The 17,510-nt window shown below is 44.5% G+C and overlaps 1 protein-coding gene across 4 annotated transcripts in view; it reads right to left on the reverse strand.

Moving 5' to 3' along the window:
* Nucleotides 1-360: 360 nt before the first annotated feature.
* The window catches only part of ZC3H12D (zinc finger CCCH-type containing 12D), a 29,620-nt gene continuing 12,470 nt past the window's right edge, over nt 361-17,510 (reverse strand). For all 4 annotated transcript variants that reach the window (XM_075924412.1, XM_075924411.1, XM_075924410.1 and 1 more), the window contains 4 exons: nt 15,754-15,893; nt 14,421-14,655; nt 11,433-11,539; nt 361-10,414 (listed from right to left, as the gene is read on the reverse strand). In XM_075924412.1, the coding sequence (XP_075780527.1) occupies nt 9,324-10,414; nt 11,433-11,539; nt 14,421-14,655; nt 15,754-15,893 (1,573 nt within the window). In that variant the 3' untranslated portion in view covers nt 361-9,323. The remainder of the gene's footprint in view (nt 10,415-11,432; nt 11,540-14,420; nt 14,656-15,753; nt 15,894-17,510) is intronic.

A 17,510-nucleotide genomic window follows, 5' to 3' on the forward strand; every position in this document is an offset into this window, starting at 1 on the left:
GGATTTCAGTCTCTTTCCTAGCAGCCTAAATGTGGCCTCCTGGACATCTCTCTTGCCCTTCCCTATGCCATTGGTACCTACATGTACCATGACCACCGGCTCCTCCCCAGCACTACACATAAGTCTATCTAGATGCCTCGAGAGATCTGCAACCTTTGCACCAGGCAGGCAAGTCACCATATGGTTCTCCCGGTCATCACAACTATCTATGTTTCTAACAATCAAATCACCCACTACTAACACCTGTCCCTTCCTAACAACTGATGTTCCCTGGAGAGGTATCCTCAGTGCGAGAGGATACCATAACATCCTTTGGAAGAAGGGTCCCAACTATGGGATGGTTTCCTTTTACTCCCATTGACTGCTCTCTTCCCCTGAGCCTTTCATCCTCCTTAACAGCACTGGGACTGTGAGACTGGAGGTGGGACGGTACTATAGTGTCCCAGGAAGCCTCATCAGCATACCTCTCTGCCTCCCTTAGTTCCTCCAGATCAGCCACCATGGCCTCCAAAGCCCGAACTCGGTCTCTGAGGGTCAGGAGCTCCTTGCACACATATGCCACAGGGCAGGTAATCATACATGTTACACTCGATGCAATAAACAGGATAGCCCCCACTCACAATCAAGTAAGCCTATACCTATGAGGTAGATATTGCTCCCATTTTATACGTGAGCAAAACCTAGGAGCAGGAAGGTGGTGATCTACAAATGGTCATCCTGTGAACTAGTAGCATAGCTAAGAAGGGAACCTCTGACACGTTGAGAGTTTAGTTAATATAGAAAGGTGATGAGCAACTGAAATAAAATGTAATCATTCTGTAGCAAACACAGGTCACTTGGTTATGTAAGACTGGAATCTATTTTTGAAAGGTGTTCACCAAGACTGGTTTTATTTCATAAGAACATAAGAATGTCCATACTGGGTCAGACCAAAGGTCTATCTGGCCCAGTATCCTGTCTTCCAACAGTGGCCAATGCCAGATGCCTCAGAGGGAGTGAACTGAACAGATATTCATCACGTGATCCCTTTCCTGTCATCCATTTCCAGCCTCTGATAAACAGAGGCTAGGGACACCATTCTTACACATCCTGGCTAATAGCCATTGATGGACCTAACCTCCACGAGTTTTAGTTTTTTTGAACCCTGTTAAAGTCCAGGTCTTCAACATCCTCTGGCAAGGAGTTCCATTGATTGACTGTGCGCTGTGTGAAGAAAAACTTCCTTTTGTTTTAAATCTGCTACCTATTAATTTCATTTGGTGACGTCTAGTTCTTGTCTTATGGGAACAATTAAATAACTTTCCCTTATTCACTTTTTCCACACTAGTCATGATTGTATTGACCTTTATCATATCCCCCTTTTGTCTCCCCTTTTCTAACCTGAAAAGTCCCAGTCTTTTTAAATTCTCTTCACGTGACCCGTTCCAAACCCCTAATTATTTTTGTTGTCCTTTTCTGAACCTTTTCCAATGTCAATATATCTTTGCGATGATACAACCACATAGGTACACGGTATTCAAGATGGTTTTATATAGAGGCAATAAGATATTCTCTGTCTTATTCTCTATCCCTTTTTTAATTAATCCTAACATTGTTTTCTTTTTTGACTGCCTCTGCACATCGAGTGGATGTTTTCATAGAACTATCCACAATGATTCCAAGATCTCTCTCAAGTAGTTAGTTACAGCTCAATTAGTCTCTATCATTTTGTATGTATAGTTTGGATTATATTTTCCAATGTGCATTACTTTACATGTACCAGCATTACATTTCATTTGTCATTTTATTGCCTAATCGCTTAGTTAAGACCAAAGCAGACTGTGAAGAGCTTCAAAAAGATCTCACAAAACTATCAGTTTAATATCATTTTCAAATTTTGCCACCTCACTGTTTAACCCTTTCTCCAGATCATATGTAGATAGGTTGAATAGGATTGATCCTAGTATGAACCCTTGGGGAACACCACTAGTTACCTCTCTCCATTGGAAAATTTATCCTTTATTCCTACCCTTTGTTTTATGTCTTTTAGCCAGTTCTCAATCCATGAGAGGACCTTCCCTCTTATCCCATGACAACTTGCTTTACTTAAGAGCCTTTGGTGAGGGTCCTTGCCAAAGACTTTCTAGAAATATAAGTACACTATATCCACTGGATCCCCCTTGTCCACATGTTTGTTGACCCCTTCGAACAACTCTAGTAGATTAGTAAGGCATATTTCCCTTTACAGAAACCATGTTGACTTTTCCCTAACAAATTATGTTCATCTATGTGTCTGACAATTCTATTCTTTACTATAGTTTCAACGAATTTGCCTGGTACTGATGTTAGACTTACTGGTCTGTAACTGTCAGGATCACCTCTAGAGCTCTTTTTAAATAATGGCATCACATTAGCTATCTTCCAGTCATTCGGTGTACAAGCTGATTTAAAGGATAGATTATAAATCACAGTTAGTAGTTCTGAGTTTCACATTTGAGTTCTGTCAGAACTCTTGGGTGAATGTCATCGGGTCCCAGTGACTTGTTACTGTTAAGTTTATCCATTTTTTTCCAAAACCCCGTCTAATGACACCTCAATTTGGGACAATTCCTGACATTTGTCACCTGAAAAGAATGGCCCTGGTTTGGAAATCTCCCTAACATCTTCAGCCATGAAGACCGAAGCAAGGAATTCATTGAGTTTCACCACAATTTCTTTTTATTTGTAGTGACGTTCTAATGCTTTAAGGGGAATGTAGTGTTTGTCTGTATTCTCTTAGGAACAAGAGAATTGGTAGACAGGAAGGAAGTCATGAAGTCTAGTTTGTTCTGTTTAAATTGGTGATAAGCTCAAATGCTTCTTTGTAAACTCTGTGTCACAGTAGTTTGAACATTAACAGAATCTCTTAAAGGGCATTTACCGAGCATGCTGTGTTAAATGCAAAACCAGGGAAAGATTATCTGTTACTCATAGACTTCCCTATGGCATTTACTGGGGTATATCTGAGCATTTCACATCATTAATGGACTAATTCCTCTCAGGGTATTGAGAATAAGTGCCATGTCTCTACTCCATTTTATACTTGATTGTGATTTGCCCACAGTCATATAGGAAGTCTCTAATAGAACCAGAAGAAGAACCCAGATCTCTTGTCAAAACCTAGTGCCTGAATTGTACTCATTCTCCCCTCTACTCTGTCCTGTGATCTGATTCCTGCTTGGGTGGTTTGTGCTTATTGATTTGTAATGATATTTTAATTTTTGCCCCATTTCCCCTCCATGCTGTAACTGAGAAACTTGTGGAAATGTTATAAAGTTTGTCTTTATCATGTAAATTAAGATATGGCAGTTGTTATCGTTACAATATATCGATTTAAGAAAATATGTATATCCTTCCATATGTGTAACTTCTTTCTTTTGTGGAAGTGTACAGCAATGAACCAAAACTTTCTGCAGCCAGAGCAGGTTCCTGTGGAAGTGGGTATGACCTGGTCTCAGGAAAAGCCTGTGCAGAAAAAGAGGAAGTCCTGCCCCTCCCCAGATTAGCTGGGACTAGCAACCAGAGTCCTTAGTTAGTGTGTCCCAGCTCTGCCTCTCCCTGAATCTAGATCTAGCATTAGGTGTTTAAAGGGCCTTGCTTTGTGGGGGGGAGACACAGTACCCCCTGGACCACTGTGCCCTCGATAGTTGCCCACCTATAAGACTGGCTCTGCCCCCCACAACACACCATGTCTCCCTCATTTCTGCACCGCTGCTAGCAACTGCACTTCTCTCAGGGCTGGCTGCTCGACCAGCAGCCACACTCTCCAGCCAGCCAGCTCTAAAGACAGCGCTGGTGCCAGCAGCAGCATTGACGTGAGAGTGGCAATAACTGCAACCCCTGGTGACCTTTTGTTGAGGTGGGATTCCCATGGTTACAACGCCATGAAACTTCAGATTTAAATACCTGAAACCATACTTTTGGGACTGTTTCAGTTACTGTATTTCCTATTTTAAAATATAGGGTTACTTCAGATATAGGCTCACCTGCTTTGCTATAATGTATATCAGTTACTGAATATCATAGTTTGTTCCATCTGAATATGTGGTATCTCTTGATTCTGTAGAACAGTGCCAGATATACAGCAGTTTACACTTGAATGTTTTGCTCTCCTTTACCATTGTATTCAAGAAGGCAGCATTGACATAAATAGTTGGTTCTAAGAGGCTTTCTCTTTTCTAAGTAGTTTGAGAATTGTTCATTTAAATCAAGGGTGGGCAATAATTTTTGAATGGGGGTCACTTAAAAAATCGAAGTGGTAGTGGGTTGCCCCAGAAGGGACGGAGTCTCAGGCAGAAGGGGCTTGAGTCGAAAGGGCTCATGCCTGCTCTGTGGCTCCCAGGCATCACGTTAGCAGGGGACAGGGGCTGCAAGCCTGTTCAATTCCTGCTATTTAAACAGCTTGCTACTCACTGCTAGCATGTTGCCTGGGAGCGAAGGACACTAGAACCCTTGCAATTGCTTCTATTTAAAGGGCTTGAGCCTTCCCTGGGGCTGTTGCCTGACAGGCGCGAGCCCTTTAAATAAAAGCAGTTGAAAGGGCTTGCATAGAACCGCCATGCAGGCCAGATCAAAGCCTTAAGCAGATCAGATCCAGCCTGTGGAGAGGCTTTTACCCATCCCTGATTTAAATCAACAGTACATAGTAGGTGCAGTGTTAGAGCAGCTAGAGATGGCTGGAGAGCCCTAGTTTTTGTTGCTGTACCAATCTAGGAAGCTCATTCCATAGCTTTTAATCTTTGCATTCCTTTTTATAAGTTTATTCCTGTAGACAATATTTTGGTCCTTATAAAATACTTTATCTACATAGTTTAATCTTGTGGAAAGTTTGCAGGCCAAGTCATTCTGAAGATATGAAAAGCCAAAAAAGCTACTCAAAGATTTTTCTGAAAGTTAACAAAACAGGATTTTAAAAGAACGAACCCCACATTTTTTCTTTTTTTCCCTCCCTTTCTCTTTCCTCCCTCCCCAAGTTTCCCAGGAAAAAAATATGTTCTGGGATGAGATGTAGCATACCAAATTTCAAGGGCGCTGTCTACTTTCCTGAAAAGGGGAGGATTTAAACATTTGACTTTTGGTTCATAGTTGAAATATCCCTGAAATGTTAGGGTGTTTATGAATCAGCTATGCACCCATGTCTGTATATGACAATTTATTATCTTTAAAAAGATAATGTGACAATTTTACATCAAAGCTCACGAAAGAACTTATGGACTAGCTTCACCAAAAAGAAAGAGATTCAGCAACTTTCCAAGGAAATAAATCAGGATTTCCAAAGCGAACATCACTGCAGCTTTAGAGAGGATCATTTCTCATTGGTGTGATCGCTGTTTAGTAAGTGGGGGGATTTTCCTCCATTGTTCTGGCACATCATTTAAAATGCTCTGGTCTAGTTAAGTACGATATCAATTTGCAGTTTTCCCTGTGGATGGGGTGCTATGGAATTAATTGTGACACAATAAAAACCAAACTTATTGCTATGTCGCTTCCACAAAATATTCTTGCCTAGACCTTTCCTAAGGACTGTAATTATGTTCATTTATCTTCCTTTTCTGAACAAAAGAGTGAAAGGAACTCCTGTGAGGGCAAATATTGGGTAAGCAGCTTTCCTCCACCTTCTCTTGGCCTGAATGCAAGTCAGGTGTGACTGTTTTGTTTGCAACAATATGCATTTGGCTTTCTGAGTGGCTGAGCACTGCCGGTGGTGGGTCCTCAGTACCTGTGAAAATCTTGCCTGATTTATATCAGCTGAGGCAAGACTGATAACCAGCCTGACCACACGCTTTTCTGAGCTGCTTTCAGAAGAATTTCATGTCTCCCCCTACCCTCTACCCCAAAAGAAAGAGGCACAGTATTTATATGCCTGGGAGTGCTAATGCAGCATAGTTTCAAGGAAATACTTGCTCTAGAAGTAGAAGGGAAGTAGTATTAGATTGAATCTTGGCACAAAAAGGCAATTGGAATCAAAACTTTCAAGTTTTTGAAAAGTAAGAGTTGGTGAATAATTGCTATTTTATGGATTTGAGAAGGTTTGGAACTGTGCAAGGCCCCTGCCCTGTTTTTGTCTGGAAACTCCATCACATGCAGTGAGAGGCCATTTCTGTGATTGGAGAGCAACATCTAGAATGAGAAGCAAGTTATAGATTTTTTTTTAAGATTCTCTGTTTAAAACCATCCTTGCATGCAACACATTTCCTCTGCAGCTTTCCCATTGTTATTGGATGAGGAATTTGGTTTAAGAAAATAAACCTAAGACCATAAGAATGGCCATACTGGGTCAGACTAAAGGTCCATCCAGCCTAATATCCTGTCTTGCAACAATAGCCAATGTCATATTCCCAGCGGGAATGAACAGAACAGGGAACCATCAAGTGATCCATCCCCATCACCCATTCCCAGCTTCTGGCAAAGAAGGGCTAGGGCCACCATTCCTACCCCTCCTGGCTAATAGCCATTGGTGAACCTAGCCTCCATGAATTTATCTAGTTCTTTTTTGAACCCTGTTATATATAGTGCACATAAAACAACTTATTTCACACATGGCTGGGAAAAGAGCAGAGGAAACAATGAGCATGAGTAGAAGGAAAAACCTCTAATCTGCCCTGTGTTTCTGGCTGCGTAATAAATTAATCCAAATATACCCGCTGAAGCTACATGAAATGCAATGAATGTTTAAAAGTTACCTTTACTGAACTGTCCCCAATATAAACAGTTAAATTCCTTTAATGTAACCTTCTCTTTTCCAATAAACTATAGTAATTTCCACATCACAAGGAAAAATAGGTCTGTAACTTCCCATCTTCTTCCACTTAACAGTGCATCTAGTTGGGGTGGAGTGGGGACAGTAAGTTCCACATCCACAGCACCAAACCTTCCTTCTCCCTCATTGTAAGGAAGAAGCTATAGATCTGGCAGTCAGTGTCCCAGCCCTCCTGCCAACTAGATGTATCATAAGGACTCTTGGTTCACATGAAGCCATGAGAACAGGTCAAAGCTATGATGTCGGTTCTCCCAATTTCCAATAGCACATACCATGCCAAAGCTAATGTCATAGCAGATTTACAAAGGCACGAGAGAGAATTAGACAGATAAGCACTCAACTTTCATTTGCCTTTGAAAATCTCCCCCATAAATAGCATCAGCTTGGGTGGTATTTGCTCTCTGTGCATAATGTACAACACTGGCAGCCATGGAAGTCAAGAGCTCTGATTTGGTAACAGTTCACATCCTCTCTTAAATGAGGCTGAGCATTATGCAGGAGAGCTGGTGGAAATAGCAGCTTGTTTGTATCCAGTGCTTTTCTCCCTTTCACACTGATGTTATATAACAGACAATGTAATAGGATTATGAGCGATGCTTGTTTGCTCTCTCAGAAAACCCACTATGGATAAATAGCGATAAATCAAGAGCCCAGACGAGCTGCAGGACATCAGTGATAACACTGCATGTTCAGAGACTCAAGTGATCAAACTACACTAATTGGGCAATATTACTCTTAAAAACAACCCTCCCCTCACAGACTAAAAAGAGAGAAAAAGATAATCTACCTTATCTACAGAGATTAGAAGTAGACAAGCATTTGCAGGAGAATGTGGCAGGAGAAAATGAGCATGTGAATGTGCGTGCATTAGAAAAAAATATTTTTACATGTGGGCTGTTCAGTTTAATACAATGTCATCCAAATAATGAACATTTAAGATGTTACAATATTACAGTGTGTCACAGTGACATACTTAGACTTTGGGAAATTTTCAAAAAGTCTCCAAGAAAGGGTCAACTTTAAAATTCCATGTTTTGTAACCTGGATAATTAAATGACACTTTGTACAGGCTAACAGCTTTACAGCTTACCAAAATCAAACATGTCCCAAAGGAACAGTTTAAAAGTTTGCATCATAAATCAGCTGTACAAATGATTTTGTTATGGGACCATAGTGGGTAACTAAAGGTCAGTTTAACTGTTAAGTTTGTTTGTTCATAAAGAAAACAGCTTCTCTTCTCATTATCATCCCTGTTTGTCCAGAAAGAAGCAAATTCAGATGAGTTCAGAGTTTAAGTCGGGGTGGGGAACCTCAGGCCCTGGATCCAGCCTCTGAGGCTCAAGGCCCCCACCCCTGCATGGGAGAGCCCATGCTGGCACTCCAGCCATCCCCCCACTCTACTGTAGGGCAGGAGCACACAAAATCTACCAGCCTGTCCCCCCTCCCCCAGCTCTGATGGGGAGGAGAATATGGGGAGTGTCTTTCTGCTTCTCAGTTGAGGGTCACTTGTGTACAGCCTCTAATTTTTCTGTGAATCAACAGTCCCCAACCCAAGAAAGGGTCCCTACCCATGGTTTAAGTCCAAGATAAATTCACTAAATGAAGTTAAACTATAAGGCTATGTCTACACTGGCAGCTTCTTGCACAAGAACATCTTGTGCAAGGGTTCTTGTGCAAGAAGTCTTGCACAAGAAAATGTCCACACCGCCATGTGCGACCTGCGCTTTTACGCAAGAGCATCCATGGCAGTGTGGACGCTCTCTTGCACAAGAACTCTCTGATGGCCATTTTGCGCAAGAAATCCCTGCGGAGCGTCCTCACCTCCACAGAGTTGTTTCTCGTGTTACAACAGCAGAGTGGTTTTCAATCGGAAATATTTATGGGGCCTGCAACTGAAACAGAGAGGGACCCTTTTGGAAATTTTAGACAGTTTGTGGTGTTGCAGGGGGGTTACTGAGCACAGGTTGAAAACTGTTGTAATAGCATCTTAAAGTACTTGTTAAATCATACATTAAGCTTCACAACAACTGCTCTTTGAGTGGAGGAAAAGTTAGCAAATAAAGAACAGGCAGGGTAAAGGCCCTGATTATGACTGACCCTTCTGTGGCCGGATTGAAGGTTTGCAAAGAGCACCCGGATGCCAGGGATCGCAGGCATCTAATAGGAGCTGGGGAGACAGATAGGGTAATAAATCTCAGTCCATTCCCCAGGAATTATAGTGGGCCATCCATTCCCAGGGGATCCTGTGCACTTCCTGTGCACTAAGGAACTCAGTAAGGATTGTGCCCTTAGGAAGAAATCACTCTGACACAATCCCTCCCCAGAATTCCTCCATGCGTAGCACAGCTTCATACAGTCACCTATTGGGCAAGTGGCTACCTGTCACCATTTGGGTCTAATTGACTTGTTCAAGGCTTCACAGTAAGTCATTGGCAGAGCTGAAAACAAACAATCTTGGATGCTCTGCTCCCCTGGCCCCAGCTGGCAAAGGCTCTTGGTTTTGTGTTTTTCTTTTGGGTCATTGCAGCAAAGACTCTCCACTGCTTCATACATGCCTGTGTCTTTGAATTAGTAAAATTAAACTAGTCATGTCCTTGAGATCAGGGTACAAGAACATAATGCGATCCACGTCAGCATATGGGAAGACAGAGCAGAGCACTCTACGGATGTGGGTTCGCTCGCTAGAAAGTGGTTCTGAAGCGTGATTTGTTGGGAGATGCTCGCTGTGAGAAGGGGGTGAATAGCTGAAAGCCTCAGGTACCTTGCCGGGGTGTAACAAAAGTGGCTGAATGGGAGGCTGAGTCTGAATATGCGTCTGGTATTGTGCATCTTCATGGTTGCTGTAAGGAAATAGGTCATTCAAAGGAGACCTGAAAGAGAGTGTTACTTGCTGGGCTTTTGGGCCTTGTTTGGCCTGAGATCCGTCATCACCGAATGGGATTCTCTGACTCTGCATTGCTGGTACTTGCAGGTTGCAACAGTGCTGAGACCTAAAGTGATCTGAGCGCCCATAAAAATGAGAAGGCACCAGTACCGGCTCTTGGAACTCACACTGTTGTAAGCACATGCAGTCCAAACTATGGTTGTGATGAGTTACGTGCAGATTGTGACAGTGATTGTTTCTAAGATTACAGCAGTGATAGGGAGTGTCCATTGCATCCCCTCTTTCAGAGGTGTCTGTTGGTCTACTTGCACTACGTATCTGATCCCTGAGTGATAATGCAGAGAGCTGCTTTGCCAGGAACCTTTGATCTCTCTGTAAGTCTTGCTCTAATAAGTCATTTTCAGGTTCCAGCTTACACAAGGGCCTGTCTCCCCAGGCTCCAGCTGAATGCTCAGGGTAGCTCTTTTCCTGTTGCACGGAATGGAACCAATCTCTTGCAAAGTTCTGAGTGGAGCTGCTTCTGCTGCTGCCTGTAGCACCACTAGATTCCTGCGGCATCTCTATGCAAGCTCCGTGGGACGCATTCTCTCTTTGGGTTGTAGTCAGGGCCTTCAACTTTTCATCCTTTGACCCTAAGCTTCGAGAGGAGGCCTTGGTTTTGGCTCTGAGCTCATCAGCCACTGACAGCTGAGCTTGAGACAAGCGTTCTGGGTGATAAAATTTGCACTTGCTGCCATATGTGCATTTTTTGCCTGAAAGAAAAAAATGTTTATAGGCTGAGCGCTAGTAATGGGGCATTAAGTATCAGACATCAGTACATTAAAGACTGTGAAGTAGGGATGTAAGCAACTAGTAATTTCCCCGCACTCCCTTGCTGCCTCTATCAGACAGTGGCGTGGGGGGAGGGGGAGAAAAAAAGGGGAGCAGAAGCCAGTGTGGGGGGGGGGGGGAGCTGGCTTAAAAGCTGATTATGCTCTTAATACATTTAAAAGGCAGAGCTGCAGCAGAGTTAGCTCCCAGGGCCAGGAGCTAACCCTGCTGTGGCTCTGCAGTTTCCCCCCTTATTGACTAATTGAGTAGGCGATGGAAATTCCATCGACTACTCAATTAGCTGATTACACGCAATTTAACATCCCTACGGTGAGGTACTCAAATACTATGGTGAGGGGGCTCATAAGGCAACCCCTTACCACAGTATTTGAGTACCTCAGTCTTTAATGTGTTTCTCCTCAACACTGCTGTGAGGTAAGGAAGTACAATTTGCTATTGCTAAGGATACCAGAGGCACAGCCTGTCCACTTTCCCTGGGGTGCTTGATGCCTGCTCTGCCCAAAGCCCCACCCACACTCCACCCCTTATCTAAGATCCAAACTCTTCCTACCCCTTCCACTGAGCACTCTGCTCCCCACCTGTGCATGCAGCAGGCAAGAGACACTGGAGAGGAAGGGGAAGGCACTGAGTGGTGGGCCCACTAGCGGGTAAGGGCAAGAGCCAATCAGTGGGACTGTTGGTGAATGCTGAGCATCCACCATTTCTTCCCATGTGTTCTCCAGCCCTGGAATTCCCATGGAATTGGCACCTATTAAGGATACAATATAGTCACAGCGGTCAGGGAAGTCGCATATGACCTCCATGACCTTGCTTCAGTGGTGGGGGCAGGGAAGGGTTCAACCTGCAGCCAGAGCTGGGGTTGTGCCCACCTCTTGTGACTGAAAGAGCCCCAGAAGAAATCCAGCCAGGCAGCACTGGGTGGCGTTAAAGAAAACCTACCATAGGGACAAGGCTGCCATCTAGTGAAAGGAAGCACTGGCTTTTTGCTGAGGAAATTGGTAAGAGTAGGTCCATGACGGCCTAGCGGGTCATCAGGCGGCATAAACCTGAAAATCAAACAGAGCATGAGTTATGCAATAGCCATCCCCCTGAGTGTGTTGTATTTCATTTAAATTCTACTTTGGGGGTTTTAATATGTGTCGTCATGTATTGCAGAGGTGGCCAAGAGGCTGCCAGTCCACCCCATCCAGCCTGCGGCTGCCTCACTGGAACCCTGTCCCGCCCCTCAGCAAAATCTCTCAGCTCCCACTGGCCAGTTTCTGACCAATAGCAGCTGAGAGATTTTGCTGCAGCAGGGGCAGCCAATAAAGTCTCCTCCCTTCCTCCCTGCACTCCTTCACTCGGCTGGTAGCAGAGCCACATGGAGCAGCTTACCACTGCAGCCTTCAGGTTCCTGCAGGGCTGCTAACTGGGAGCTGCCTAGGTAAGCACCTCCCAGCCAGAGCCTGCCTCTGGCACCCCATCCTTGGCCCCCCAAACTACCTGCCCCAGGCCACCACTCAAACTTTGTACCCCTTTCCCCCAGGTCACAACTCCCTCCCAGACCCTGCACCCTCTCCTACACCCTTCCCCTAGGCCAGAATCCTCTCTTGCACCCATATGCCTTCCTGGACTCTGAAACCCCAAGCCTCTGCCATAAATCACAACCCCCTCCTTCACCCAAATTCTCTCACACTCCCTCCTGCACCTTTCTACTCCAACCTCCCTTCTGCACCCAACCTCTGTCCCAGATCCCAAACCCCCTTGGAAGAAATACAGCCCTTGAGCACTTGCCAAAATTTTGGAGTGCCCCCCCCCCCCCCATTACAAATTATTGCCTACTCTGCTGTATTATGCACAGTTACAACAGGGAAAAGCCTTGTAAGAGCTATACAAGCCACCCAAAAGTAAGGATGTGGCTCCAAATAAACCAACCAACCATCCTGACACTTGCATCTTAGCCCCCCGAGTTACAACCATGCTCTGGCCACTAGGGAAACTGTGCTTCTTAGCTGACCAGCTCTACACATAAAATACTGCAAATCAGTAGAGCTTCCCCTCCCCAAAGGATTTGGTATCAGTGTTGGAATCTCAAGTTGCAGAGAGGGAGGCTTGGTATTACGCTGGCCAGTCGGCAGCTTTGAATTTTGCAGTATCAGGCCCTGGATGATACTTTTGAAACAGAAAATGTCATGTTGGTGTCTGCCCAAATTCCATGTGCAAGTAGGTGTTTCCAGCAGAGTGATCTGCATCTCTACCCACCCCCACCCAGTGTTACTTGCGCTTTTACACTAAAATATTTGTTTTTCTTCACTAAATCATTGCTCTAGCATTGGTCTAGGGATGAGAGGTTCAATATGCAGGCTGCTCCGGGGCCTGATGAAAGCCTGGGGCCAGGTAAGAAATGCAGTCTTTGGCTGCTGCAGCAGGGGTACATGTCCCCGTTTGGAGGACAGATAGACAAACTCTAAAATATATAGTAGATAGCAGTCTCTTTCTCCAACTCTGCCACTACAGCATCAATGTCAATAATAACGAGCACTTTTCAGCCATAGACACATTAATCCTCAATACCTTTGTGAGGGATTAGCTGGCTGGTAAAATACTAGGGAGAGGCTCTAACTGACCAGTTTAGAACCCAGAAGTGGACTAGAAAGTGAAGAACTCCTGTCATCCTGGAATCAGATAATTAGCCCACCCCTTTCTCAATAAATGCTGATTGGACATACATCTTTCTGGCCTGTTAGTGGCTATGGTATAGGGACATGTGAGTGAGTGAGGAAATTTAATTCCCGATCTGTGTGTGTAATGGAACCAGAAGCTGAAACCAAGTCTGAGGTTTAGAGAGTCTCTACAGACCAGCTTGTTTTAAAGAAAAATTCTGCAAATGTGCTTGGCAAAAAGAGCTAGTGGTTTTGTTTGTTTGTTTGTTTGCAGTGAGGGTTGTGAAAACGTTCTGACAGCTTTAAGAATGAGAAAGAAAGCACCATGGAAAAGGAGAAATATATGTAAATGTTTTATACAGATTAGTAAGAGGAGTAACCTTGTTGTTAGAGAAAATACCTGACTTGAGTCCCATTACATAAAATACACTGCCAAATATTTTGGTGCATTTTGGGTGGCTGGAAAACTACCAACACTTACTCTGCTCTGATGCAGGTAATCTATTGAGCTAGGCCCTCGGTGTGAATGAAAATGTGTTCCCAGTGCCCTTTATCTAGCTAAATAAAGGCTTGGGTCAATTAAGTAATATCCTTTTCAGGGGCAAAGACAGACATAACATTGGGAATGATCTACACATCACTCACTTTTGCATTCATCATAGGCACCCTATGAATGAATGTTAGTAGTGTCCTCCAAGAGAAAGTGAAAGGATCAGGCCCGTGTGACACTAAAGCTTTAATTGCAGATCCTGGCTTCTCTCTGCTTCAGCTACACGGATGAGTACTATATGGGAGGATTAGCAAATTAAGGGGAAAGAATTACTTACAGAGGGTGGGGAAGGCTTAACTCACCCCATCCCCACCAGGGATATTAGACATATTGTCAAGCAGCCAAATGCCTCCTTGTTCTCACACATCAATTTCATGGTGACTGTGTCCAAAATAAATGTTACAGTGCTGCAACATGGAGACACAGGCCTAACTTTGTCTCCTCTTTCTTACTCTTTATGTGCAGGGGCTAGGAGCTATGTGGTTCCTAAATCACCTTTCAGTTAACCTGACATAGTTCCTCGAGGAGCCACACAGGACCTTTGAGGTGAAAGGTGGAGAAAAATGAACTAAAGACAGACCCCATCCCTCCCCCCCCCCCCGCCGTGCTCTCTTAAAATGCACTTTCTCCCTTTAACATCAATTAAAGTTGCACTTCTGACTGGGTTGAATTTGGCCCATAAAATTCAGGTATATAAACCAAAGCAAAGAATGTTTAAAGAGAATTGTCCCCTACTTGTCACTGACAAAGGAGAACATGAGTAACCGCTGCTCGATGAACCACTTCCATTCAGGATTCTCACTCTGGAGATCACGGTAGTTGTCATTGGAAACAATCACCCCATCTTTCTCCTGGGCCACTTTAATTATATATCGATCGTCATAGCAGACCACCCGCCTGCCTTTCACCTTGCGGGAGGGGGTGTACACAAGAATGGTTTGCTTTGCTAGCTCCTCAAGAATGTGCTGATCTGAAAACAAAAACAAGGAGGAGGAAAATTAGTGATCAAAGGGTATTCAGCACATGTGGGGGATCCTTTAATAAGAATCTAAAAACACCTTAAAGTTGGGTGCCTCAATACCTATGCAGGAGATTAAGTAAATGGTGGAGGGAGGCGAGAGTTTCAGGGGCACTGAACCATTAGCTAGAGCTGATGAGTCAACAATTTACAAAGGTTTTTAAATATGGACTCAGGAGCCCCACCTTAAGATTATTATTTTTTCAACATAAAAGATCCTGAGCAACTGCAACACCCATTGACTGCATGGGAGCTAAGGCACTATCAAAATCATCCCCTCGGATGATCATTATGGAACAAGCCTCTTTGGGAGATAGCCAATTTACATATCTCAGCCTGGATACTATATTACTGAATTGCAAACAGAAAACATACGGGTGGTTCAAAAACAGTTCTTAACAGAGAACAGGCTACATGGCTTATTTTCAGTTATTCCTGCTGTTGGCTCTGTAAACATTAGGGCTATGCACACACAAGCAGTTCACCTGTAACAGCAATTTTATCTCTCTTCCCAAATGGCTGTTATTCCTTATCTAGAAGCAGCAGCACATTAGTGAGCTCAGTGCTCTTGCAGATCCATTTCTTCTCCCCTTTCAGCCCCCCACACAGATGTAGGTTGGCTGACATATTTTACACAGTAAGTGCCTATACAGGTAATGACAGAACAGATAATGGTTGTAGATTGGCTGTCATTTGGGTACCTTCTGGCAGAGGAATGTCAGTCACCCTCCAGTAATACAGCTGTACAATACAGTTAAAAGCTAACAGAGATTCATTCTTCTTTAGCTCAATTGGCAGAGGTCTATGCTTTTGAAGTAAAAAGATTCTGATTTCGGTCACACATGCTATAGAGATAGCAACAGCATATATGTGGCCACAGATTTGTTACTGATATATCCTGCAACACATGCACTGCTCCTACTGTGCTGCTTTCTCTCCAGGAAAGAATAGCATGAGATACTTAAAGTTCCTGAAGTCTACTTCTTACATGACATGATGGACGGACAGTGCTGCTTGTAGTTACGATTACTCTTTGAATCCCTTGCCTACCTGTAATGGGGCTATCAAACCGTGGTGGTTCCTTTCTCCATGATGGGACAAAGACCTTGATATCTTTGTGGCCTCTTTCCCTGAACCAGTCCACTGCCAGCTGAATCCCCCGGCATGAGAACACTTCTTTGTTCCCATGGCTACAAGCAGAAAAGTGAGAGGGAAATAGGTTAAGATTCATGGAGCTCTCAAAAACTGAATTAGCAATACAAAGTAATTACATTATCAGCTCCGGCATCATATATATAGTAGCCCAATGTCTGTGACTCTGTAACGCTGAAAGGCTGGCTGTTGCCTCTGGGTGGTGCTGTTGCCTGAGTCATGTCCTTCACCTCCCGCCTTGGCACTGGGCTGACTTCTGCGCTGCTCAGCCAGGCTGCCACGGGGGAGCAAGTGGCGCAAGCGGCCGTTTGGGCTCCGCACTCTCCGTGCATGAGGAGGAGGAGGAGAAGAGAAAGAGAGGCAGGAGGGGGAGGAGAGAAAGGGAGAGACACAGAGAGAGGCAGAAGGCGGAGGAGAGCTGAGAGAGAGGGGGGGAGAGAGACAGGAGGCTCAGGAGAGAAGTGTGAGATAGAAAGGGAATAGGAAGTGGAGGAGAGACCAGTAAATCCTGTCTTATGACAGGCTATTGGCTAGTAACTTAATGATAGCCAAGGAAGCCACCTTTACATATTGAGCTGAAAGCTCAAGATGGACAATTGCAAATATATTCAAATATATTCCCCAATGAAATGACTTTTTATTTGCATCAAAACTGGGAAGTTTTCATGGCACTAGACTTCAAGGTCCTATGTAATTGGGAAGATACCCCTCACACGATGTAGAAATGGACCTGGAATATAAAAGTTGGATTCACCTGAGCCCACCTTACAGTCCAGTGCACTGGACTGTATAGAGAGGTGTGCTGAACAGAAAATGCTCCCAGTGGGAGCTGAATGCAGAACTCTCAGAGCACTGCTGCAGGAAATACTGAAAGTGGCATTTTCTCCTCAAACAAAATGTGTTAGGCCCTTTTCTTTTGCTGTGCTATGTTAAAATGGTGACCGGGATAGCTGCAGGTCACTCGCCTCCTGCTGAAAGAGGCAGGAGTCAAACTGGGGTGTGGCCATCACCACCCCACCAGAGAGTAAAGTATAGGTGTTGCCTGCCAATGACACCCCAGGAGGAGGCAGCACCACATTGGGGGAAGGGGAATTAGGAGACCCTGTGCCAAGACCACCTTAATCTGGGCTAGGTTGTTGTATTTTGCCTGTCCAGACCCAAGGCAAGGGGAAAATGTAGGACCTGTGTTGTAGCAAACCCAGTTATGGAAATCAGGATGGACTAGAACATCCTGACTAATGCTGAATTTTAGAGAAATAATGTCTTAGAAAACCCCTAAGAGCAGGGGTGGGCAATAATTTTTGGTGTGTGGTGTGGTGGGGGGACACCAAGATTTTGGAAAGTGGTCCAGGGCTCCACTTTTCTGTGGAGGAGATGTAGGGTCTAGGATGGAGGTTGGGTGCAGAAGGGCACATGGGGTAAGGGACTGGGGTGCAGGAGACAGTGTGAGGTCTCAGAGGGAGTTGGGATGGAGGAGGGGGTTATGACCTGGGTCAGGGGATTGGGGTGTAAGGTAAGGAAGTATGGGTGCAAGAGAGGATTCTAGCCGGGGGGATGGGCTCTGGACAGGGTGCAAAGTCTTGGAGGGAATTGTGACGGGGAGAAGGGGGTGCAGACTGCAGAGGGTTTGGATGGTGACCTGGGGGAGGGAGTTG

This window comes from Pelodiscus sinensis, chromosome 3 (assembly GCF_049634645.1).
Source record: "Pelodiscus sinensis isolate JC-2024 chromosome 3, ASM4963464v1, whole genome shotgun sequence".
In the NCBI taxonomy this organism is placed as follows: Eukaryota; Metazoa; Chordata; order Testudines; family Trionychidae; genus Pelodiscus; species Pelodiscus sinensis.